The following is a 26,711-nucleotide window of genomic DNA, read 5'->3' as shown; positions in this document are numbered from 1 at the left end:
TCTATAAAATTAGGTGAAACAGTTAGTTACCTATTCTGTTCTTGAAGGCATGCCCTTGTGTGGGAGCATCCCTGTGCAGTCACGTGTGCTCAGTGGCTTCTGAGAGAGAGCTGGCTCTGAAGTGAGCATGGGTCACATCTTCCCCTGAGACATGCTGGCAATTATAACATTGATGGGAGGTGGGGCTGGAGGTGAAGGGGCTGAAGCCAGAGCCAGGTTTGAGCTGGGCTTCTCCTATGTTCATTGGCCATCATAGCCTTATTGAGGGTGGGGTCAGGTCCAAGGTGCTGGAGCAGAAGACCTGAGGGTGGAGTCTGAGCTGGTTCTGTTTCCTCTAAGTATGAACTATCTCCCCTCCCAGCAATGCACCTTCGCCCCAGCACTGGAGCAAGAAGAACTGGAGAGGGTGCCTGATGCAGGCTGGGGCACATGTTGAGGTAGTCCCAGCACTTCTGTCAGAGCTCCAAACCACTCTGGGTCTGCCACCTCCATGAACGTCAGTTATAAACACCCTTGCCCATTCATTTGCAGTGCTGGGTCAGAGCAGGCTCCATACCCCCCAACAGCACGCTCTCGTAGGCAACAGTAGCCTTCACCCTAGTGGGAAGCTGCACTGAAGCTAGAGGCGCCAGAGCAGGCACTCAGCATGGGCTGGGGTGTGGGCTGCAGTGGTGGTGGGAGAATAGCCAGAGTCCCAGGCTATTTCAATCTGTTCCTCCACCTTGTTCCGGGAGTAGGCAAGCATGTGCACACTCTTCACAAGATGAGTCTAGGTTTCTTAGAGCCTTCCTGTTAGTCCCACTGGTTTTCAAACCTAGCTAAGGGGCCTCATTTTCCCAGAGCTTGGGCGCCCAATATGGGTTTCAAATCATTCACTCCCAGGGGAGTTTTCCAACCCTGTATAATCTCCCTTATCTTCTGTACCTCCTCTTAGGGGTACATGTCCCAACCTGATCGATTCTCTTCTTTGCCTACCCAACTCTGCGTGGACCTTTCTTTATACCCTTGACTGTGTAAGAGTCTTTCTGTCTGTCTCCAGTTTGTTTTCAGTGAGAATTTCTCCACATGAGATGTATTTTTTTTATGTGTTTGTGGCGGGGAGGTGAGCTCAGCCTACTCTACAATCTTAATCTCCTCTCTCACCAACCATTTTTTTTGAAGTGCATCAACTAACTAAAGTGCTAGCTGCTAGAGTTTTCACAAAATGATATAAGAAGAACAATTCTGATTTAAAGATAAGAGGAAATAGTGCAAAAATTTAAAAATATTATTATATTTTAAACCCCTTCTATTTTTTCTAAGCTTTTGTTTTATAATATTTATAATGGTTGACATTTACTTGAGGGCTTTACTATAAACTAAGCACTGTGCTAAGCCCTAAGCATACATATTACTTAATTCTCACAATATTCTATGAAATACTACTATTATCCCCATTTTATAGCTGAGGAAGCTGAGACTTAAAGAAGTTATTTTCAAAGCCCCACTGTTGATGTTAACATCAGAATTCCAGTCCTGCTGGCCTTTCTGACTCTCATGTTTTAAGAATTTCCTACTCTTCACTAATTTTTCTAGAACATGTTCCATGTCCTTTTCTCTGAAATTAATCTTATAATAGTCTAGGTATCTTTTGAAACAGCATATTTAAACTTTCCTTTAAACAAACTAATAAGTTCTAAAAGGTTAACTACACCTTTATATACTAATCATTTTCTATTCTGACACTATAATTTTTCAAAATTTTCTGTCATTGGTTTTCTAGCCCCTTATCATTTTTCAACTAATTTAGAGAATGAGTTAGTGTTCTCTCCATAGAATTGTTTCCCCAAAGAACCATGTCCTTCTCTACCTCAACCAACACTAAGCATAAATTGTAACAATTTCACATTTGCTATTAACTTTGTCATTTTAAATGATATTTTATATTGGTATTTATTCTTAGATCAATATTTAACACTTTGTTTTAGCTACTCTAGAAATCAAGAATATATATCAATATTTAACTTCTTTTTCTCCATGGTTCCCAGCATTGCATCTTTATACATTTGATTTTCAGTTAATAAATGATCAATTGATAAAAGACTGCTCAAAATGACAACAGCATATTATTGGAATTGTCACGGAACTTCTGGATGAACATTCAATACATATATCCCAAGGATATGCACACTAAGCTTCCCTGGTTTTCATGGAATGAGAAAGGGGAACAAAATGAACACTAAGGGTCGATTGGACTCATCTTTCTAAGAGGGCATCTCACTAGACTTCTTCAAATATTAATACTCCATCAAGAAGTAAGATAGGAATAACTGTAAGTAGATCTCTTAAGCAGCTTAAATCTATTTTGCTTTTTTAAACAAGACATAAAAATACAGATCTAGCTCCTTTAAAATAAAACAGGCTATACTACTCTCCAGATGAATAAATTATAAATAGCTGAAGTAGACAATGACATTGTATGTCTCCTCTTTTAAGACATAATTTAGAACTACTGTAGAGTTAAAAGAAGATACTGTCATTTTGAGCTACGAGACAGCAAACAGCTGAGAACAAAGAACTACAGAATGCAAAACTAGGCAGTTGGAAAACAGACTTGTGCTGAGAGTATCTGAGTCTGTTAAAAGCTTATTGTGCTCAGAGAGATTAGCAGAAAAGTACTAACCACAAATTTTGCAACTTCAGAGTAACAGCCATAAACTAAAAAGAGAGGGCATACTGAAAGTGATCTGTAGCAACAGACAAATAAGAAAAAGAGGAGACACTATTTAGAGGGGAAAACATAGTTTAAGTAACACATATTTAGAAATCTGTTTCTTCTAAATTCTCTGTATATAATATTTCATGGCTAATTTGTAGTCTCACCAAGGTAAATTATTATAATTCTATTAAAAATACAAACATACAATGGAGGGATATTGTTTTTCTCCATTATCTATGTCTAAAATCTAATCATTACCCTAAAAAGAGATCATATTAGCAACTACCACCCAGCCTACCAAAAGTAAAAAACCTAAAGAGAATTTTAAAAGTCCTCTTGGATTTATCCTGTAGCCTTAATCCTCTTAGTCCGAAGTGGTTTCTTCAATTGGATGCTCTTGTAAGTGACACCTTTACTACCGGGAGTTGGAAGTCTCAGTAGGCCACAAAGGGCTGAACGATGTCACATTTTCAATAAAATTAAACTGCATCCTCTCATGCATTTTACAATTCATATTCTTCCTTCAAGGCTCAGGTAAAATGTCCACTTCCCTATTTCCCAGGCAGAGGTACTCTGGATCGCCACATCTGAGAGTAGAGCACTTAGCCTCCTTATGTTGCCATGCATCTGTCTTTCAGTTGCACCAACAGACAGTTGGCTCATCTGTGGCTGAAACAGTGACTATTTACCTCCATATTGTGAGTGTCTACTTCTGCACTAGACAAGTAGCCCCTCAATAAAACTTCTGGAGTACATATGTGAGTTTTTCCTTTAAGTGTATAATTTTTTCAATTGGACAGAAGTTATTTAATTTCCAGGAAAGAAAGTATTTTGAAGTGTAGTGGAAAGAGCAATGAACCCAAGAATCCAAAGCCTGGATTTTAGTCCCACCTAGGCAACTATGCGACCTTGAACAAGTAGCCTCAGTTTATTTACCTATAACATGGCAAGGTTGGATCTGATTCCTAATAACACTTCCATCTATAAATTTAACAATTTCAAATATTTAATTTGGAAAAATGTTTATCTGGATAGTTTTTTATGAGTTTCTTGGAATTCTTGCCTAGAATACCAAATGCTAAAATGATGACTTCAGCCAGGCAAACAAGAGTCATTCTCAACTAGCATAGGGTGGAATGGATTATTTTCCAAACAAAAATGGGGTGACTCCAAGAATGGAATGATAATACTAAACAGGAAGCTCTTGTGCTATGTGGGGCTGGCTCCTTACTTCCATTTCCTCTGAAGAAAAAAAAAATAGAACAAAGCAGCAGCATTCAATATCCCCCAAATATTCTAGAATGTGGTTTGCCTGCATAACTAATGTGGGCCCTATTTTTCTCTTCCATTCACTTATTCTACAAAGAGGTTGAAGATGACACAGAAAAAAATTTCCTATACACTGGAAAGCCAGCACATGAAAAAAAGTGGAGCCATCACAGATAAAACAATTAAGTTAGAAAAATAAAAGTAAACATCACTACTGGATGACACTGGTTGTGTGAGGTCCCACAAAAATCAGGTTATGTTATTTTACCCATATGGAAGATGAAGAAATACAGATCTGGAGAGAGTGATGTGACAGGGAGAGAGTGATGTGACAGGGACAGAGGGAGTGTAAATAAAAAATCTTTAATACAATCAGCAATTCCACCCCTTGGTATTTATCCAAAGAAAAGGAAAACACTAATTCAAAAAGGCATATGCACCCCACTGTCCACAGCAACATTATTTACAATAGACAAGATATGGTCAGAATGGAGGAAAATATCTGCAAATGAATCAATAGACAAAGGATTAATCTCCAAAATACATAAACTGTTCATGCATCTCAATAACAAAACAACAAACAACCCAGTCAAAAAATGGGCAAAAGACCTAAATAGGCACTTCTCCAAAGAAGACATACAGATGGCCAAGAGGCACATGAAAAGATGCTCAACGTCACTAATTATTAGAGAAATGTAAATCAAAATTACAATGAGGTATCACCTCACACCAATCAGAATGGCCATCATCAGAAAATCTACAAACAATAAATGCTGGAGAGGGTGTGGAGAAAAGGGAACCCTCTTGCACTGTTGGTGGGAATGTAATTTGATATAGCCACTATGGAAACAGTATGAAGGTTCCTTAAAAAACTAAAAATGGAATTATCATATGACCCAACAATCCCACTACTGGGCATATATCCAGAGAAAACCATAATTCAAAAAGATACATGCACCCCAATGTTCATTGCAGTACTATTTACAATAGCCAGGACATGGAAGCAATCTAAATGTCCATCAACAGATGAATGGATAAAGAAGTTGTGGTACATATATACAATGGAATATTACTCAGCCATAAAAGGGAATGAAATTGGAACATTGCTAGAGTCTCTAGGATGGATCTAGAGACTGTCACACAGAGTGAAGTAGACATAGTATATCTACACAATGGAATATTATTCAGCCAAAAAAAATGAAGTTTTGGTATTTGCAACAACATGGATAGACCTGGAGGTATTATGCTTAACGAAATAAGTCAGACAGAGAAAGACAAGCACAGTATGTTATCACTTATTTGTGGAATCTAAAAACAAAACAAATGAACAAATATAACAAAACAGAAACAGACTCACAGATACAGCCAACAAACTAGTGGTTACCACAGGGGAGGAGGTAGAGGGATGGGCAACATAAGTGAATGGGATTAAAAGGTATAAACTAGCAGTTATAAATAAGGCACAGGAATATACTGTACAACACAAGGAGTATAGTCAATATTTTATAATAACTTTATATGGTGTGTAATCTATAAAAACATCAAATCACTGCTGTAAACCTGAAACTTATTATTATATTGTAAGTCAACTATAATTCAATAAATATTTTTTAAAACATTAAGGAAGGCAGACCAATTTGTTCTCCAGAAATCATATGCCAGCAAGAGTCTGTCATAAGCAAACATCTCTTAAACATCATAAATAGAATTATCTAACTCAAAGACACAAGAGTGTTAGTCTTGGGGTTTCTGCTCCTAAGAAAATATAATCTTGAAGACATTTTAAAAGAAAGAAACATGTTCCTCAGCATTAGCTTCCTATACTGTTTCCTGCTTAGCACAGACTCTTCTTTCAACCAGGTCCAGTTGAAAAGGAGATTGCATTTTCAGCTCCTGGTCAGCTCTTCAGCCCAAACTCCTCTCTGAAGAGAAGGGGGCAGCAGCCACAGCACAAATGTGGTAACTGCTCCTCAGGGTATGTGCAAAAGCTCCATGTCCTCCTTGCCTTAGGAGCATAGAATAATATGCATCCTCCTCTCTCCCAACATAAAGTATGATTTCAATGCATTAGAAAGGGGAAGATTTATGGAAAAGTAAGACATCTATATCAGAATGTATAGAGTCCCATTTTCAAAAAAATGCGTTGAGAATAAAAATTAAATTGGACTATAGCTGATTTAAAATGTTGTGTTAGTTTCAGGTGTACAGCAAAGTGATTCAGCTATACATATACATATACCTATTCTTTTTCAAATTATTTTCCCTTTTAGGTTATTATAGAATATTGAGCAGAGTTCCCTGTGCTATCAGTAGGTCCTTGTTGGTTATCTATCTTAAATATAGTAGTGTGTATATGACAATCCCAAACTCTCAATTTATCCCTCCCTCCCACTTTTCCCCTTTGGTAACCGTAAGTTTGTTTTCTATGTCTGTGAGTCTGTTTCTGTTCTGTAAATAAGTTCATTTGTATCATTTTCTTTTTCAGTTTCTGTATATAAGTGATATCATATGATATTTGTCTTTCTCTGTCTGACTTACTTCACTTAGTATGATAATCTCCAGGTCCATCCATGTTGCTGCAAATAGCATTATTTCATTCTGGCTGAGTAATATTCCATTCTACGTATGTACCACATCTTCTTTATCCATCCATCGGTCAGTGGAAATTTAGACTGCTTCCATGACTTGGCTATTATAAACAGCACTGCAATGAACACTGAGGTGCATGTAGCCTTTAGAACCATGTTTTTCTCCGGATATATGCCCAGGACAGGATTGCTGGATCGTATGATAGCTCTAGTTTTAGTTTTTTAAGAGACTTCCATATTGTTTTCCATAGTGCCTGCTCAAATTTACACTCCCACCAACAGTGTAGGAGTGTTCCCTTTTCTCCACACCCTCTCCAGCATTTATTGTTTGTAGACTTTTTGATGATGGCCATTCTGACTGGTCTGAGGTGATACCTCCTGATAGTACCTGAGAATGAACTGATTTATGGAAGATTGCTGAAAGGACAATCTCTTTATTAATAATAAAATAATTAAAATAATAGCAACAAAAATAGCTAACATTCATTACATGTATGGCTTTATATTAAGCACTTTATAACATTAGTTAATGTAGTCCTCACAAACCATGTAAGATTTTATTTTTTCTATTTTACAAATGGGAATGAAATTAAATAGTTTGCCCAAGTTCACACAACTAATACATGGTAAGTGCAGGATAAAAACCTTAGTCTGTTTAACCCTAAAGTTCCTACTCGTATCTACTCGCCCACGCTGCCCTGAGGAACACAGGACTTCATAGATTTCTGGTCCCTAATTTTTTTTATTGCATATCAGTAACGTATTTTTATCATAAATCATCCATATGTATAACAACATAAAATTACATATGTGTAATACATACATATATTACATATGTACCTACTGCAGTAATATTTTTATATTATAAAACACAGGTCAAAGTAGAAATTTTAAATTAATCATCATATTTTAAAATTGTGTTTATTTTTTATAATGGTTCAAAAAATTTTTTGCTCCTATTTTTTAAATAGTACTATTAATAATGTCTAGGCATTACATAAACTTTCAATACGACACATTGTTAAAAATAACATGCAAATTCACTTTTCAAATAGTCTTCTTGATAATTGAGGCATTTTTTTGGACAACATCTTGTCAGATTATTTTTACTGCATTATGTGGCTGACAAAGATTTCTTACTAAAAGATGAACTGTCAGTTTTTCAATTTTCTTGCTGTTCCTTTGTGCTGGCATTATTAGAATTATATTTAATCCAGTTTCTTTCCAAAAATCCCTCTAAGACTACTTGGCTGTGCACACGTGAACTGCAATATGTTTAAAAAGACTGAAAATTAACAGATGATGGTACATTGTCAATTCCTCCCAATTAGGAAAATTCTCACCCTATTCTTAGAGTAAATAATAAATGTACAAAACTAATAACCTTCTGACAAGATGACTGCCTAATAAATAATCAGCAAAACTCCTCCACTCAACGGATTTCCTTGCACATCTCCTGCAGTGCCTATACATCCTCTCCCATACCCACCTGGACCTTACAGTTTACTGACCTAAATACTCTAAAATCCACTGTTGGATTGAACCATATTTGCAGAAGGCTGTCTGCACTTAATTCACTGTCCAAAAAATTGCTTTTATTCAATTATGTTTTGATGTGATGCCATCAACCTAAATGAAGGAATCTATAAAAAACTGCTTCTCATAGTGGAAAATAGGAGAGCTGAAGTATAAATAAATTCAAAGGACTCCTTCCAACATCATCTTTTACAGAGTATGGGTGAAGCAAGATATAATCATCATCTCCCCAAGTCTCCTAACACAAAGACTCCTGAAAACAAGGAATTTCATTCTGTGATTCAAAAGACAAAGATTCTGTCAACTTGGAACATAAATTAATCAATGCTCCCAAATTTAATTTTGAGAGAAGCAGAACATGACCACTTTTTTAAAAAATATATTCTTTAGTGATTCTCTATACTATTGCCAATACAATGCTTTTAACATACAAAATGAACAGTTTTTGCAATTATATCTTTTTGTCCTATGTTATCTTTTTTTCTGATCATACTTACTGAAATGTAATTTATGTTTGTTGAATATAATAATAAGAACTGAGTTTGAAAAAACTTCACTTATGTGATGGTTCATAAGAGGACTTAAAAGCAACAGAGTATATATATATATATATATATATACATATATATATAAACACACACACACACATACACACACACACACATACTCTGTATATATACTTTGTACTTAAAATCAAAAGCAGTTAGAGGAAAGGGGGAACTTCTAGTCATGTGCTACATAACCTCATGACTATGCACTTGTGTATGCCACTAACTTTTATGCAGACATGTCATTGTTTTGATAATAGCATTGGGCTCATTCTAAATATGTAAAGTACCATCTAATTTATGTTCTGCTCAGCCTCAGAGCTTCATTTTAGGGTATTCAGGAATAATTCTAATACCAACAAATACTCATCGAGTTAGTATCATGCCTTCAAGGAACTCAAAATGCTTGACCAAAAAATTCTGAACAATGCTTCCCACACATGACACATTTTTAGACTTTTATTTTCCACAGGACTTTGTGACTCATGCTTTATTTTACTAATTCTTACACACATCCTAGATAACTACAAAATCTAAGGTTCAGGGTGGTAGGGAGATTTATCATAAAATTACCACAAGTTAACAGAAGAGTTCAAAATTGTTTCTGATTGGTTTTATCTTACCACACTGTCAGTTAAGGTCTTTTTTTTTTTTTTATGTACACACACATTTACTTTTTTTTTACAAAAATAATAATAACATAGGGTTTACAGAGCTCTATTAATTCTTTAAAGTTACATAGGCAAGGTCTATGCTTCAGTATAATCATTTTTTACTTTGGATTAAAGAGGGACTTTTAGGCCTAAAAATAGATTTAAGATTACTGAAGAAAGGCCATAGAGCAACACAGACTTGATAAATCTTGATCATCACATAACCAGAATATGTTGTTGTTATTCTTATGCTGGGTGCTACACATTCCCCATCGATTATTTTCATTTTAACTAAAGGAAAATAGTTCACCAAAGTAATCTTCTATTCATTACATAAGCACATGTGCCAAATTACACTAACTACATGATAATCTCTATGTATGGAGGCTATAATTTTAGCATGTGTTCATCTCTACTTCATTAAATACAGTATCCAGCCAGCAACCACAAAAAAAGGAATGCATGCTGTACAGCAACAGAGAACAAGATCCGCAGGGTGATATCTTACATGGCAACCAAAGACAAAACAAGTCAGAGAAACAAACCTTACAAGAGATATAAAACTAATTTGCAGTGACATTTAATATATAGTTTTTTTATCAGAAGGAATACATGTAAGTCACAGTTACATGGAAAAACACACAGACTATGTGAAATTCCAGGCTTTCTCCTAGAATATTCAAAATGCTCATCAAAAGTTAATTAGTGCAATAAAGGTGGCCACCAGGTGATTGAATAAACAGAATGTCATTTTCAGTTAAGGTCTTAAAGCAGAGAGATTTCAGTACCAGAAAAGCAACTAAGCTACTGAAGAGTAATATTTGCATTTGAAAGCATAGTAAGATGAATCACAATAATATAATTAACATATATTGAATACTTACTGTGTTTCAGGCACTGTGCTAAGGAATTATGTACATAACCTTATTTAATCCTCAAACTATTTTCTTAAGTATGAAAGATACAATCACCTGAGTAAATTAAAGCTAAAGAGAGGATAAAAATCTTCCCAAGGTAAGGGAGATAAGCAGCTGTTCTAGAATCAAGCCCAGATTGATTCCAAAACTCACATGTTGAATCAATACACTAGGTGGAATTAAAAGCTGCCTAACCACTTGCACATTTCTGCACCAAGGAACCACTATGATTCCTTCACTTATAAAAAGGTGAAACAAATCTCTTACTACAAAGTTATTGCACACTCATTATCTTGTTATTCAAATATAAGAACAGAGCATTATTCCTCTAGTTTTGACACACTCCAAGGATTCGCAAAAATAACTCGAAGAGAAAAGCAAGGCATATATTACTACCTACCAATTAATGATGGGAACACTGAGGCTTAGAATACAATAATGATTGATTACATAGCTGGAATGTCTCAGCTAAGAGAGGTCTTCCCTGACTGTCATATCTAAATGAGTCCCCTGTTCCAAATCAGCCAACCTCATCACTGTCACAGTGGCAGCCAGTAGTTTAACTAAGAGAGAATGCAGATTAAAAAGTGCGCTGGGAGAGATGGAGGGCTAAAGCCAGATTCACTAAATGGGGGGAAAAAAAGGCACTGCAGGCCTACTGCCAGAGGCAACAGTTGACAGGAAGTGGCAGAGAGAAGGGGTGAGAGGGATTACAGGACACCTAGAACTCAGACAGGCCTTGTGGCCCCAGGACTGGATGTACAACATCCCAAATACCATCACAGAGCAGAACAAACACCACTATAATACCTAGTTCTAGAGTAGGAATACCAAGGGCAGGATAGAGACAATCCCCAAACTGCTAGCCTGGCAGGATAAGTACAGAGAGAGGGAGAGAGAAAAAAGAAAAACAAAATGGAAAAACAACTAAACTATACATACAAAAAGGACAAATTTTAAAAGCCAAAGAATACATTTTTTGGCAATATACACGACAGAAGATACTATCCCTAATATATAAAATGACCTTATCGTTCTGTAAGAAACTGACCAATAACTCAATAGGCTAGAGAAATGTACAATTCACAGAAGAAATAAAAATGGCAAAGAATGTAAAAAGATCATTAACCTCACTAGTAACCAATGAAATATAATTTAAAACAATGCCATATCGATGCTGTCTATTAGAGTAACACAGATAAAAGAACAGAAAATAATCAGCATGAGCAAAAGACAAGATAAGTGAGTTCTCTCATACACTGTATAAACTGGCATGATCTTTCTGAGAGTCCATTTACTAAATGCATCAAAATTTTAAATGTACATTCTTTTGACATAGAACTCATAGGAACTACACAAAGATAAATATGCAATGCTGTTCATCACATTATTTATAATCTTTAAAAATTAGAGACAATCTTGATGTCTATCAATAGAAGAGCAGTTAAACAATTATGAAATATTCATATAATAATGCAATTCTAATGTAGCCATTAAAAAGAATATGAATCTATGTTCTTTGAAATAGAAAGATGCCTACAAAGTATTATTAAGAAAAAGATGTTACAAAAAAAAAGACAAAGGATGTTAAAAATAACAGGCACGTATATTGTATAAAACTAGTTTGTATAAAAGCATACGTGTGTGGGGAGGAGAAAAGATGGCGGCGAAGTAGAGGGACGTGGAGTGCATCCTTCTCCACAGATGCATTGGGAACGCACGGAAGGATGCAGTCATTCCCACAGAGAACCAGATGAACACCAGCAGACGGCCTTGGACACCAGAAAGGACCGCAAGGAGCTCGACATAGCCGGTAGGGAGGCATCTACGAGGGCTCAAAGAGGGTGAAGCGGCGGAGCTGTGGCAGACAGGAGGGAGTGAGAAACATACAGAGGGTCCGCAGCGCAGCTCAGCGTTCCCGGACCGAGACGTCGATCCGCGGCTGAACGGAGGGTCCGGGAGCGGGAGTGTGGGAACCAGAGAGCTGGTTCAGGGTGAGAAACATTGTTGCCGGTAGGGTGACGGACCGAGAGGACAGGAGGGAGGAGGTCCGCGGCGAGGAGTGCCTGCCCCTGAAAGCTGCCCGGCCATGATGGCGGCTGGAGGCTGCAGGCTCACGGGCGGTGGGGAGGAGCCGCGCACGTAGCCTCTCTCTCTCTCTTTTGCGGCCTCTGCAACAGGCAGTGGAGAGACGCCCATGGGCCACCTAAGGCGCTCAGGGATAACAAGCACCCTCAGGCACTCAGGCGGGGCTAGATTAAAACCCCTTGCAACGCCAGCAACAGGGAGGCTGCCAAGAGAAAAAAAAAAAAACAGCAACAAAAAAAAAAAAAACCCGAGAGAGGCCCAACTCTAAGACTTTCTGTTTACGCCTGAGCCACCGGCATCCCTCTGCAACAGACACCTCCAAGCCCCACTGAAACAACAATGCGCCACTGCTCACTCACTCCCAGGGGAAGGAGCCACTATTGTACCCTCTCCCTCCCCACACACCGACGCTTACAGACGAACAATAAAGGAACCTCTGCTGGTCACAGAATAATGCAAAAAAAACCCAAGGGAAGGAGAAGGACACTTACAGCTGAGATGCTAAGGAAACAGAAATATTAGTATCAATTCCTACTGAACTGGTCCATTCTGGGATCAGTTCTGGATTTTTTTTTCTTTTTCTCTCTCTCTTTTTTTTTTTTTTTTCTTTATTAAATACAATCTTAGCCCTAAGGGATCTACAAGTTTTATAACATAATTTTTTAATGATATTTTTTATTTCTTTTTTTTTTTTTTTTGCCTTTTTCTATACTTCTATATCTAGCTAAGTTATTGGTAGTACAGACACTATATCTCTCATACTTTCCTTTCATTCCTATCTTTTATACATTTCTATTCCTTTCTTTTTATTTCCATATTTCCAACCACATTACGCTCTTCTGTTCCCCTTTCTTCCAGCCATTTTAAGTTTATTTTATCTTAACATACTTATAAGCAACACTATCGATCTGCTCAGACTCCTTGCTCTATTCTCCAGATGATGCACTGCCTTGGTATTTAATATTAGGTTTTTGTCTTTATCTTAGTTCTTAGTACAGTTGTCTAATTACATTCTGAGAATCTCCATTCTCTCTGGTGGTACTCTGGCTCTTTTCTATATTTGATCCTAGCTTACAAAATCTCCCTGGATTAATCTTTGTGTGTGTAAGGTGTTATTTGTTTGTTTGCTTGCTTTTGCTTTTGTCTCTGAGTTGTTCTGTTTCAGTTGTCAATTTCTGTTGGGTTTCTCTTTGAATATCTGACAGCACACTGGGGTTCTGTCAGGCCTTTCTAGAGCCTTATGTCCTAATGGATTCAGTAATTGTGTGTCTTATACATGTATGTATTTCCTAGACTTAATATTTGTTTAAACCAACACTTGGACATTAGTCTGAGGCTTGGACAGTCTTCTATAAACACCTCTATTGCCAGGACAAGCAACCCCAAAAGTTTGGACAACCATGAGGAAACAAAGAAACACCATGCAGGCAAAGGAGCAGGAAAAAAAAACCCACAAGACCAAATAAATGAGGAGGAAATAGGAAAAATGCCTGAAAAAGAATTTAGAGTAATGATAGTAAAAATGATACAAAATCTCGATAACAAAATAGAGAAAGTACAAGAAACAGTTCATAAGAACTCAGAAAAACAAACAGCAATGGATAACAAAATAACTGAAATTAAAAATACTCTAGATGCTATAACCAGCAGAATGACTGAGGCAGAAGAACGATTACGTGAGTTGGAAGATAGCATGGGGGAAATAAACGCCACAGAGCAGGAAAAAGAAAAAAGAATAAAAAGAACAGAAGACAGTCTCAGAGACCTCAGTGATAACATTAAGCATACCAACATTCGAATTATAGGCATCCCAGAAGAAGAAGAAAACAAGAAAGGGTCTGAGAAAATATTTGAAGAGGTTATAGTGGAAAACTTCCCCAACATGGGAAAGGAAATAATTCACCAAGTCCAAGAAGCACAGAGAGTCCCATACAGAATAAACCCAAGGAGAAATACACCAGGACACATATTAATCAAACTAACAACAATTAAACACAAAGAAAAAATATTAAAAGCAGCAAGAAAAAAGCAACAAACAACATATAAGGGAAAACCCATAAGGATAACAGCTGACCTTCCTACAGAAACTCTGCAGGCCAGAAGGGAATGGCAGGATATCCTGAAAGTCCTGAAAGAGAGAAACCTACAGCCAAGAATACTCTACCCAGCAAGAATCTCATTCAGATTTGAGGGAGAAATCAAAAGCTTTTCAGACAAGCAAAAGGTAAGAGAATTCAGCACCACCAAACCAGCCTTACAACAAGTGCTAAAGGAACTTCTCTAAGTAGGAAACACAAGAAAAGGAAAACACCTACAAATACAAACCCAAAACAATTCAGAAAATGGTAATTGGAACACACATGTCAATAATCACTTTAAATGTAAATGGATTAAATGCTCCAACCAAAAGACACAGACTGGCTGAATGGATACAAAAACAAGACCCTTCTATATGCTGCCTACAAGAAACCCACTTCAGACCAAGGGATACATATAGACTGAAAGGAAAGGGATGGAAAAAGATATTCCATGCAAATGGAAGTCAAAAGAAAGCTGGAGTAGCAATACTCATATCAGACACATTAGACTTTAAAGTAAAGACTATTAAAAGAGACAAGGAAGGACACTACATAATGATCAAGGGATCCATTCAAGAAGAACACATCACAATGGTAAATATCTATGCCCACAATATAGGAGCACCTCAAAACATAAGGCAAATGCTAACAGCTATAAAAGGAGACATCAACAGTAACACGATAATAGTGGGAGACTTGAACACCCCACTTACATCAATGGACAGATCATCCAAACAGAAAATAAATAAAGACACACAAGCTTTAAATGACACATTAGACCATCTCGACTTAATTGATATTTATAGGACATTCCATCCAAAAACAACAGAATACACTTTCTGCTCAAGTGCACACGGAACATTTTCCAGGATAGATCACATCTTGGGTCACAAATCAAACCTCAGCAAATTCAAGAAAATTGAAATCATATCAAGCATCTTCTCAGACCACAACGCCATGAGACTAGATATCAATTACAGGAAAAAAACTGCAAAAAATACAAACACATGGAGGCTAAACAATTCACTCTTAAACAACCAAGGAATCACTAAAGAAATCAAAGAGGAAATCAAAAAATATTTAGAAACAAATGACAACAAAAACACAACAACCCAAAACCTATGGGACACAGCAAAAACAGTTCTAAGAGGGAAGTTTATAGCAATACAGTCCTACCTTAAGAAACAAGGAAATGATCGAATAAACAACCTAACCTTACACCTAAAACAACTAGAGAAAGAAGAACAAAGTAACCCCAATGTGAGCAGAAGGAAAGAAATCATAAAGATCAGAGCAGAAATAAATGAAAAAGAAAGGAAGGAAACCATAGCAAAAATAAATAAAACTAAAAGCTGGTTCTTTGAGAAGATTAACAAAATTGATAAACCATTCGCCAGACTCATCAAGAAAAAAAGGGAGAAGATGCAAATCAACAGAATTAGAAATGAAAAAAGAGAAGTAACAACGGATATCTCAGAAATACAAAACATCATGAGAGACTATTACAAGCAACTATATGCCAATAAATTGGAGAACCTGGAAGAAATGGATACATTCTTAGAAAAATACAATCTTCCAAGACTGAACCAGGAAGAAATAGAAACCATGAACAGACCAATCACAAGTACGGAAATTGAGGCAATGATTAAAAATCTCCCAACACACAAAAGCCCAGGACCAGATGGGTTCACGGGCGACTTCTATCAAACATTTCGAGAAGAGCTAACACCTATCCTTCTCAAACTCTTCCAAAATATTGCAGAAGGCGGAACACTCCCTAACTCATTCTACGAGCCTACCATCACCCTGATACCAAAACCAGGCAAAGATGTCACAAAAAAAGAAAACTACAGACCAATATCACTGATGAATATAGATGCAAAAATCCTCAACAAAATACTAGCTAACAGACTGCAACAGCACATTAAAAAAATCATACACCATGATCAAGTGGGGTTTATCCCTGGGATGCAAGGATTCTTCAATATACACAAATCAATCAATGTGATACATCATATCAACAAATTGAAGCATAAAAACCATATGATCATTTCAATAGATGCAGAAAAAGCTTTTCACAAAGTTCAACATCCATTTATGATAAAAGCTCTCCAGAAAATGGGCATAGAAGGAAATTACCTCAACAGAATAAAAGCCATATATGACAAACCAAAAGCCAACATTGTTCTAAATGGGGAAAACCTGGAAGAATTCCCTCTAAGAACAGGAACAAGACAAGGGTGTCCACTCTCACCACTATTATTCAACATAATTTTGGAAGTTTTAGCCACAGCAATCAGAGAAGAAAAAGAAAAATAAAAGGAATATAAATTGGAAAAGAAGAAGTAAAATTGTCACTCTTTGCAGATGACATGATATTATAAATAGAAAACCCTAAAGACTCTACCAGAAAACTGCTAGCACTAATTGATGAGTTTAGTAAAGTAGCAGGATACAAAATTAATGCACAGAAATCTCTTGCATTCCTATACACTAACAACAGGAGAGCAGAAAGAGAAATTAAGGAAACTCTCCCATTCATCATTGCAACAAAAAGAATAAAATACCTAGGAATAAACCTGCCTAAGGAGGCAAAGATCTGTATGCAGAAAACTTTAAGACATTGATGAAAGAAATCAAAGACAACACAAACAGATGGAGGGATATACCATGTTCCTGGATTGGAAGAATCAACATCGTGAAAATGACTACTCTACCCAAAGCAATTTACAGATTCAATGCAATCCCGATCAAATTACCAATGGCATTTTTCACAGAACTAGAGCAAGAAATCTTACGATTTGTATGGAAACGCAAAAGACCCCGAATAGCCAAAGCCATCTTGAGAAGGAAAAATGGAGTTGGTGGAATCAGGCTTCCTGTCTTCAAACTATACTACAAGGCCATAGTGATCAAGACAGTATGGTACTGGCACAAAAAGAGAAAGGAAGATCAATGGAATAGAATAGAGAACTCAGAAGTAAGCCCAAACACATATGGGCACCTTATCTTTGACAAAGGAGCCACAAATATACAATGGAAAAAAGACAGCCTCTTCAATAAGTGGTGCTGGGAAAATTGGACAGCAACATGTAAAAGAATGAAATTAGAACACTTCCTAACACCATACACAAAAATAAACTCCAAATGGATTAAAGACCTACATGTAAGGCCAGACACTATAAAACTCCTAGAGGAAAACATAGGCAGAACACTCTATGACATCCATCAAAGCAAGATCCTTTTGGACCCACCTCCTAGAATCATGGAAATAAAATCAAGAATAAACAAATGGGACCTCATGAAACTTAAAAGCTTTTGCACAGCAAAAGAAACCATAAACAAGACTAGAAGGCAACCCTCAGAATGGGAAAGGATAATTGCCTATGAAACAATGGACAAAGGATTAACCTCCAAAATATACAAGCAGCTCAAGCAGCTTCATACCAAAAAAGCAAATAACCCAATCCACAAATGGGCAGAAGACCTAAATAGACATTTCTCCAAAGAAGACATACAGATGGCCAACAAACACATGAAAAGGTGCTCAACATCACTCATCATCAGAGAAATGCAAGTGAAAGCCACAATGAGGTATCACCTCACACCAATCAGAATGGCCATCATCACAAAATCTGGAAACAACAAATGTTGGAGAGGGTGTGGAGAAAAGGGAACTCTCCTGCACTGTTGGTGGGAATGTAAGTTGGTACAGCCACTATGGAAAACAATTTGGAGGTTCCTTAAAAAACTACAAATAGAACTACCATATGATCCAGTAATCCCACTCCTGGGCATATACCCAAAGAAAACCATAATCCCAAAAGAAACTTGTACCATAATGTTTATTGCAACACTCTTTACAATAGCCAGGACATGGAAGCAACCAAAATGCCCATCGACAAATGAATGGATACAGAAGATGTGGCATATATACACAATGGAATATTACTCAGCTATAAAAAGGGATGAGATGGAGCTATATGTAATGAGGTGGATAGAACTACAATCTGTCATACAGAGTGAAGTAAGTCAGAAAGAGAAAGACAAATATTGTATGCTAACTCACATATACGGAATCCAAAAATGGTACAGATGAACTCAGTGACAAGAACAAGGACGCAGATACAGAGAATGGATTGGAGAACTCGAGGTATGGGAGGGGGCAGGGGGTGAAGGGGAAACTGAGAAGAAGCGAGAGAGTAGCACAGACATATATATACTACCAACTGTAAAACAGATAGTCAGTGGGAAGTTGTTGTATAACAAAGGAAGTCCAACTCGAGGATGGAAGATGCCTTAGAGGACTGGGGCGGGGAGGGTGGGGGGGGACTCGAGGGGGGGGGAGTCAAGGAAGGGAGGGAATACGGGGATATGTGTATAAAAACAGATGATTGAACTTGGTGTACCCCCCAAAAAATAATAAGTAAATAAATAGATTTAAAAAAAAAAGTATACGTGTGTGTTTCCTATACATTTACAACATGTATATGGGTGTGTACAGATAGAGAGATGCCTAGAAGAATGTTAATAAAAATATATTTCCTCTATCATAATGATAAATAATAATAAAGTCATTCTAATTTTGAAAAAAGTATATTTTATCTTTCAAGGGATTGGTTCTAGTGTATAAATATTCAGATGCTTATACACATAAAATAGTGAAGTCATTTTTATTAAAATCATGTGAAAAGCAGCTATCGCTACTATTTTTCAATATTTTGGAGTGGTTTTTAGAAATTAAAAGGAAAACAGTAGACAAAAATTTAGAAAATGGAAAAATCTACCTTCGTCTTTGATCAATAGCTTCTCTTTATACTGGAAATAAGTTATAAAGAGAAAGAAACTTACTGTCAACAACAACAAAAGTATAAAATATTAAAGAATGTATTTAACAAGAAAGGTATAGAAAAATTATAAAATATTATCAAACAACATAAAACAAGAACTGAACAAGTAAAAAGAACTGTACCATGTTCTTAAGTGGAAGACAGCATCAGAAAAATATCAATCCTTCTCAAACTAGAATATAGATTGAGTGTAATTCCAATCAAAATCCAGTGATGAATTTTCTTTAACTAGAGACAATGAAAGTTCATTTCAAAAAGTAATTATATGAGAATGGCTGTAAATACATTAGAAAAGAAAAACAAAAGTTAATAAGCCTTACCAGACATGAAATCAGTATAGCACTAGCACAGAAATAAAAAATATAAAAATAAGAGAAAGTAGTGTTCACAAATAGGTATAAATATATGTGGGAATATAATATATAACATATATGATGTTTCAATTCAGTGGCAAAAGAATGTTTTATTTTTTAAAAAAACAGTATATGCAAAGCTGGCTAGCTGCGTGGAAGAAAATAATGTTATATGCTTACATCACACTGTATATAAACATAAATTCCAGTCATAGTAAAACATTAAAGCTCTAAACCAAAAATAAATAACACTCAGGGAGGAAAATGTTTTGCAATACATATGACAAAGTATTAACACTCCTAATTCACAGGGAGCACTAATAAACTGATAAGAAACAAACTAACACCCCATTTTTTTAAAAGGCAAAGACTATGAACAGGTAATTTCACAAAACAGAAAATATAAATCACCAATAAATATGGGAAAATATACTCGCCCTAGCTATGGCCAGAAAATTGCAACAATGAGAGAATATGTTTCACCTGTTAAAATGGAAAAGATTGAAAAGCTCAGTAATACCCAGAGCTAATGAGAATGATAGGAAATAATTGCTCTCATACACAGCTAGTGGGAAAGGGAATTGCTACAATTTTTCTGACAATTATCTGGCAAAATGCATTAAAATTTAAATGCAAACCATAAAAGAAAAATTGGACTTCATCAAATTTTAAAGTTTCTGAACTTTGAAAAAAGCTATTAAGAAATACAAAGAACAAGTCACAGAGGAAAAAATATTTGCAAATCACACATCAGATAAAGGACTTGTAGCCCAAAATATATACAGAACTCTCAAAACTCAATAGTAAGAAAATAAAAGTCATTAATTTTTTTAAATGGGCAAAAGGCTTGAATAGACACTTCACCAAAAAAGATATATAGATAGCAAATAAAGAAGAGATGCTTAATATTATTAGTCATAAGGTGAACTGCAAATTGAAACCAAAGATACTATTACTACATATTCACTAGCATAGCTAAAATTTAAAAGACAGACAATACTAATTATTGGCAAGGATATGGAGTATCTAGAACTCATGCACACTGTTGGTGGAATGCAAGACAGTACAGCCACTTTGGAAAACAGTCTGACAGTTTCTCATAAACAGGCACTGTAAAATCAAGCAATCCCACTCCTAGGTACCTACCTGAGAGAAATGAAAACATATGTCAGCACAAAGATCTGAGAACAAATGTCTACAGTGGTTTTATTCCTAATCACCAAAAGCTAGAAATAAACCAATGTCCATCAGCAGATGATTGGATAAATAAATTGTAGAATATTCTTAACATGAAATATTACTCAGCAATAAAAAGAAATCAACTGCTAATATATGCAACAAGATGACTGAATCTCAAAAAAATCATGCTAAGTGAAAGCAATAAGACACATATAACCACTTTATTTTTCCACTGATATGACATTTAGGGACAAATATCAGATCAGACACAACTAAGGACTGGAGGTTGGGAAAGGAGAGTGACTGCAAAGGGAGACAAAAGAATTTTTAGGGTGATGGAAATGTTCTATATCTTGATGGTGATGACAGTTATATGACTATAATATATTAATTTGTTAAAATTTGTTTATACTATAATGTAAATTACAGCTCAATAAACCTGTATTCATAAAATTTAAAAATACATATCTTTTGACCCGGACATCCACTTTCAGAGATCTATTCTACAGAAATAAATGTGTAAATATATATATATAAATTAATACACGTTAATGGGGAAATGGTAAAATAAAGTATGTTACATTCAGTACTACAGAATGTAATGCAATAATTAAACAGATCTGGATACAGTCCTTTGAGAACTGAAAGAATAATTTTCATACCACTTGTTTGAGTCCTTTCCTCGATTAAAGTTAGACAGATTGGCCACAACAGGGAAGTATGAGCCTCTTTTGCTCAATTCATTTGCCACAGTCATAGAGTAAAGCTAACCACAGGACTCTCAGTCTACTTTGGAATCTAATAACTGAAAAAAGAGGTACAAAACCAAAAGTAGCAGAATATAACATGGCAAGAGTCCTCATAAAGGAGTTTTGGAAAGCATCTTGAGTAATGCCATCCAACTATAATGGCTATATAGTTCAGGCTGCCTGGAAATGAGAGTTGACTACATGATTTCACAGTACAAATTTTTTAAAAGATGATTTCATTTCAGGATCATTCACTATGTTCTACTTACTATGCAGAATGTGGCACAAATATGATATTCCTTGCCTTCTGGGAGTTTATGTTCTAAACAAAATCCTAGAAAGTGTATTGTCCCTTAAGGCTGGCTTTTAACTTTTTATTTTCTGTTTTTCATTTGATTACAGTACAGGCATCTGCCACAGAAGTTCAATTTACACCTCAAAAGAGCGGGGTTCACCAGGGGAGGGGAGACAAATAACTAAATTCAAACCTATAAAAGTTATTAAATAGATGTCCAAATTAACCCTTAAAAAGAAGTCTTCAAGTGAGTTTATTCATTGTGTACACAGCAGAACATTTTCAACAAATTTATAGAGCCTTATCACATTAAGAATCATGATGAGGTAAGGAGATAGATGGGCCCCTGGGCCAGATAGCTGGTGTTTGTCAAGTGGAGTAAAACTGAAGCTTTGTTCTCACACAGACACTCCAAGGAGAAAGCTAGTGACAGAAGCTGAGCTCTGCTAAAGTAAAGAGATAAGGTGCCCACTCCTGAGGTTAAGGAAAACTTCCCTATTGGCACAGGTGCAGGAAGGCTCTTTGGGGGTCAAAAAGGGAGGGGACGCCAACCCATAACGTGTATGGACACACACCCACAGGCCTCTGCGGTGGGATCCATCTTAGCAAAAAGTTGCGCACACATCTTGGGGAGGGTCTTAGGACCAATCAGGTCCTACATAAGTGATTTAAATCACTTCCTTACGGCGCTCCTCATTCAGGACGCCGGCACTCCTGTCCAGGTGTGCATCTCTGCCTACTTTCTGACTTACTGCACTCCTCCTCATTAGAGAGGACCCCCATACCCTTTCTCTCTGGGTATGTATTTCTGCCTTGCTTCTGTCTTAAACGAACAAACTGTTCTTCTGTGTGCTCTCCCATACATTGTGCTGTGTCTCTAATAATAAACTTTGTACCTGTTTTTACAGTTTTTGCCTCCTTGAAACATTCTTGCTTTCAAATGGGGGAAAGAACTAGGGCAACTTTGCTTCCAGCCTCTAGCCCCTGGTGGACTAGCAATTAGGATTCCTGGTTTTCATCCAGGCTGCCCAGGTTCAATTCCTGCACAAAGATACAGAAGACATGATCCCTGTTCTTCCTTAAAGTCACCTACCAAGCCCTCCCTTTCATTTATCACTCCTTGAGTAACAAGCACAGTGACATTTATTATGCTCAGATTCAAGAAGCTACAGGACAAGATTACATGCATGTGTTGGTGAGTCAGTGTGAAAAAGTGCAGCATATTTCAAATAGTTCTATCATTGATGTTCTCCTGGAATCCTCCATCACCTTCACATAACCTTAGAATTTACTTCAGGGGCTTCCCTGGTGGTGCAGTGGTTAAGAATCTGCCTGCCAATGCAGGGGACATGGGTTCAATCCCTGGGCCATGAAGATCCCACATGCCGCAGAGCAACTAAGCCCGTGTGCCACAACTACTGAGCCTGTACTCTAGAACCCGTGAGCCACAACTAGTGAAGCCCATGTGCCTAGAGCCTGTGCTCCGCAACAAGAGAAGCCACCACAATGAGAAACCTGTGCACCACAAGGAAGAGTAGCCCCACTTGCCACAACTAGAGAAAGCCCGTGGGCAGCAACGAAGACCCAACATAGCCAAAAAAAAAAAAAATTTTTTTTTAAAGAATTTAGTTCAAAATCCCTCTAGATTAGGTGAGGGTAACATTACTTCCAATACCATGTAAATCATTCACATGAAGATATTAAGACATGTTTAATATCATGCAAAAATACAATCTACTTTTTTAAAATATGATATGAGAACTACTTGTTTCCATTACCTGGGTTGTCACTAGGACTGTAGAGTTGTTTTACCTTTTATTAATGTTCAGAAGGCCCTCAAGGCTAGAATATCATTTGCCCTCATCTGAGAGATGGATGTTTAAGAGAGATCATGAGCTAGAATGTAGAATATGAAGGCATACCTCTCACCTCAATGCTGACAGTCAGATTAGCTAAGGATGGAACACCTAAGAATGAGGGCTTGCTTGTGAGGTAAAAGGCATTACCCACCATTTTTAATATGCTTTTAAGCAGCTGCGATTTCCATCACTTTATTAATTTCTTACTACACTGACATTTCAATCATTTTATTAATTTTTTTCCTCTACTCTTATCTTAGTTGTCCAATTTAAAAATAACGGCTATACCACTAACTGACCACTAACAGGAAACAATTATGATACACTGCTACCCATATACATGAAATCTTGTAAATAACTGGGGAGAGGGGTTGAGGGGAGAGCAGATGCACGAAAAAGTGATCTCTTTCTGAGATTTTGGAGGCCCAGTTTCCTCATCCTGTTCCCACATACTTTCATCGCAGATATTTCAAACATTATGCCAGACTTATACAAAATAAGTGAAACATCACCAAGCAGAAATTCTAGGGTAGGTGTTCTGAACATGTTGGTAAAGAAAGTCACTTCATTTGAGAGGTCTCTGCCCCTTCAACCTCACCCTCCTTACCAATATACATTCATCACCGAAAAGGGAAATATTTACAAAAGTTAGTTTAGTTATGTTTAAATATTATGTTTAGCTGTCTGGAGACCATGTTCTCAAAATTTATACAAGAAATCAAGGATTAAACTTCATAACAATTAGAAAACCACACTGTGTAAAATCAAAGACTTAGTTAAAGGATATTAAAATAGTTTGGTGCTAAAATGAAATGACTCCATCTCTTCCCAACACCTGGAAACAAAACCTTTTGAACTTTCATGTAAACAAACCAGGGCACACCAAATGCTCTGTCTGCAGCAAGGTACCACCTCTGCACAGGCATTTGGGTGAAAAATGTGGAAAATGCCTGAGGGCTCTTTGAAGCAGCTTGGGAGAAGTGAGAGCAGGAAAGAGGCTCTTCTCTAGGGTAAGTTTGTTTAGAAGAAAGTAAGCAAGTTGTCAGGGTAAAAGTTGACAATGTTGACTCCAACAGTTTGAACTGCGAATAAACATCCAAAGGGATTATGTTACTGAGAATTAGAAAAGATTCCATTGAACTCAATAGAGCACTTGTGTTTTCAAAGATAATATGCCTTCAAGCCACACTCTGGATGCACAGTTAAGGATTAGAATTACCCTAAGCTCTTTCTATGCCACATTAAAGAACACAGGGTCTGACCTCTCTAATGTATGCCTAAAATATTAGAATAAGGATAGTTTAAAATACTGCATTTCCAATAACTGAATCAGGAAATACTACATACATGTACATTTGTACATTTGAGGTAGACTGAAGAAGTTTGGAGAAAAATATGTTCTTCCCAAACATCTAAACTTAAACACAGTTTCACTAACCAATTTAGGATTTATTAGCCATAAATCACTTTTAAGTTTTCCCTCCTTAATGACCTATCAAAGAACAAAAAATAGGGCCTATACTTATGAAAACCATAATCCTCTTCTCTGCTCTCCAAAGCCACATTTAAATCTGGCTTTCATCTTATGCTGTTGTGTTTTCCACCAGGTACAAGAAGAAAAGTTGGAAAAGGCTTGTGCTTTTTCAAAAGCAAAACAACTTAGTTGCCACTCATCAATTTCTGGTGAAATGCCAGGAAGCCTGTAAAAAATTTTTAAATTTTCCTAACTTGGAGTTTACAGAAATAAATGTGAGATGTTCATAGCCTGTCCGACATTCAATCCTTTTATTTCTGTAATATTCATAAGCAAGGGGAAACACACACTGTGATTTATTAAAGTTTATTTGAATCAATATAATACAGATTTACCTTGCATGCTTTTAAGAAAATGGAGGTAACTCGGACTGCTTTTCTTAGTTCATCCAAGTCCTTCATGATTCTCACATTAGAGTGGGCTATTAGAATTTTTCCAAAGTTTGACAAAGGCATGCAACTCACATGCTCTTTACCAGCAAAGTTTGCAGCAGCCCTGCAAAAAGCTGTTTCTCCTTTAAGCTCACATATATTCACTTCCCTCCTAGAACCAAGGATGTAAGGGAGTATGGCTCAGTCTCATAGCCTCTTTGCTCTTAAAAAGAAAATCAAATTCCCTAGATATTTTCAAACTCCACCAAGAATAGAACATTCTCAGCTCTGCCTGTGGATCATTATCTCTTTTACATTTCATCTTTATATTCACTGGGTTCATAGAAAGGGCATACACAGAAAGAGGAAAATAGCTGCTTCTTGGACACCAAATTTAGTAATTCTCTCAAATCTACTGGCACACATCTAAAAATTCATATTTTTACAAGGCTTCATTAGGTTTTCATTGGTTCTCTCTTTTGAGAACACACATGCTAAACCGCCCATAACCTCAAGCCAAACTACATCTGCAAAATATAATAAATATTTTTATATGAATACAAGTCATCACAATTTTAAAAAAGGATAGTGGGAAGAGACAGACAGATGTAGCTCATCTGAATCCCACTTTAGTGTCTCCTAAGCATCAAGCTGCTAACTGACGGAGACCATCAATTTACCATGCTCTAAGATTCCAGCCGACACCAATAGCCTTACCTGTTAATATGAGGTTACTATAAGTATTGGAGAACTGCTCCTTTAGAAGAATCAGATGCATCTGAGCTGCCTTTTCCCTTTGGAGTTCCAGCATAATATCAGGGTGCTGGGCAATCTTGCAGCCTTTCTGTTTATCCAAGGCAACATCACTTCGAACAATGTCTAAAAAAAGAAACAAAGAAGGCAGGCAGCAAAAACAAAAAAACAAAACAAAAATCATATACACATCAAAGTCCTGTTTCACCCAAAATGACAGAATTTATAAACTACCAGCATTTTCATCAAAATGAAGAGATTCAAAAATAATAAACCTGAAGGGTCTCCTATTTCATGATGCATCCTATAAGTTTCTCTGGTCATTTCCAAATTCTTCGCAGATTGCTAATTCTTAGCTTTCTCTGACATCGTTTAAGATTCTTACTCCTCTGT

The 26,711-nt window shown here is 36.6% G+C and overlaps 1 protein-coding gene across 3 annotated transcripts in view; it reads right to left on the bottom strand.

Annotated features, from left to right (window-relative positions):
- The window catches only part of HPSE2 (heparanase 2 (inactive)), a 748,913-nt gene that overhangs the window by 647,475 nt on the left and 74,727 nt on the right, over positions 1-26,711 (bottom strand). For 2 of the 3 annotated variants that reach the window (XM_057737262.1, XM_057737263.1), the window contains exon 3: positions 26,283-26,444. The exons of the other annotated variant lie outside the window; for it this stretch is intronic. In XM_057737262.1, coding sequence (XP_057593245.1) covers positions 26,283-26,444 — 162 coding nt within the window. The remainder of the gene's footprint in view (positions 1-26,282; positions 26,445-26,711) is intronic. 3 annotated transcript variants of the gene reach the window in all.

Source organism: Hippopotamus amphibius, chromosome 5, assembly GCF_030028045.1.
Source record: "Hippopotamus amphibius kiboko isolate mHipAmp2 chromosome 5, mHipAmp2.hap2, whole genome shotgun sequence".
Taxonomy (NCBI): domain Eukaryota; kingdom Metazoa; phylum Chordata; class Mammalia; order Artiodactyla; family Hippopotamidae; genus Hippopotamus; species Hippopotamus amphibius.
The sequence above is the reverse complement of the archived record's forward strand: the minus strand, read 5'-3'. Positions and strand labels throughout refer to the sequence as shown.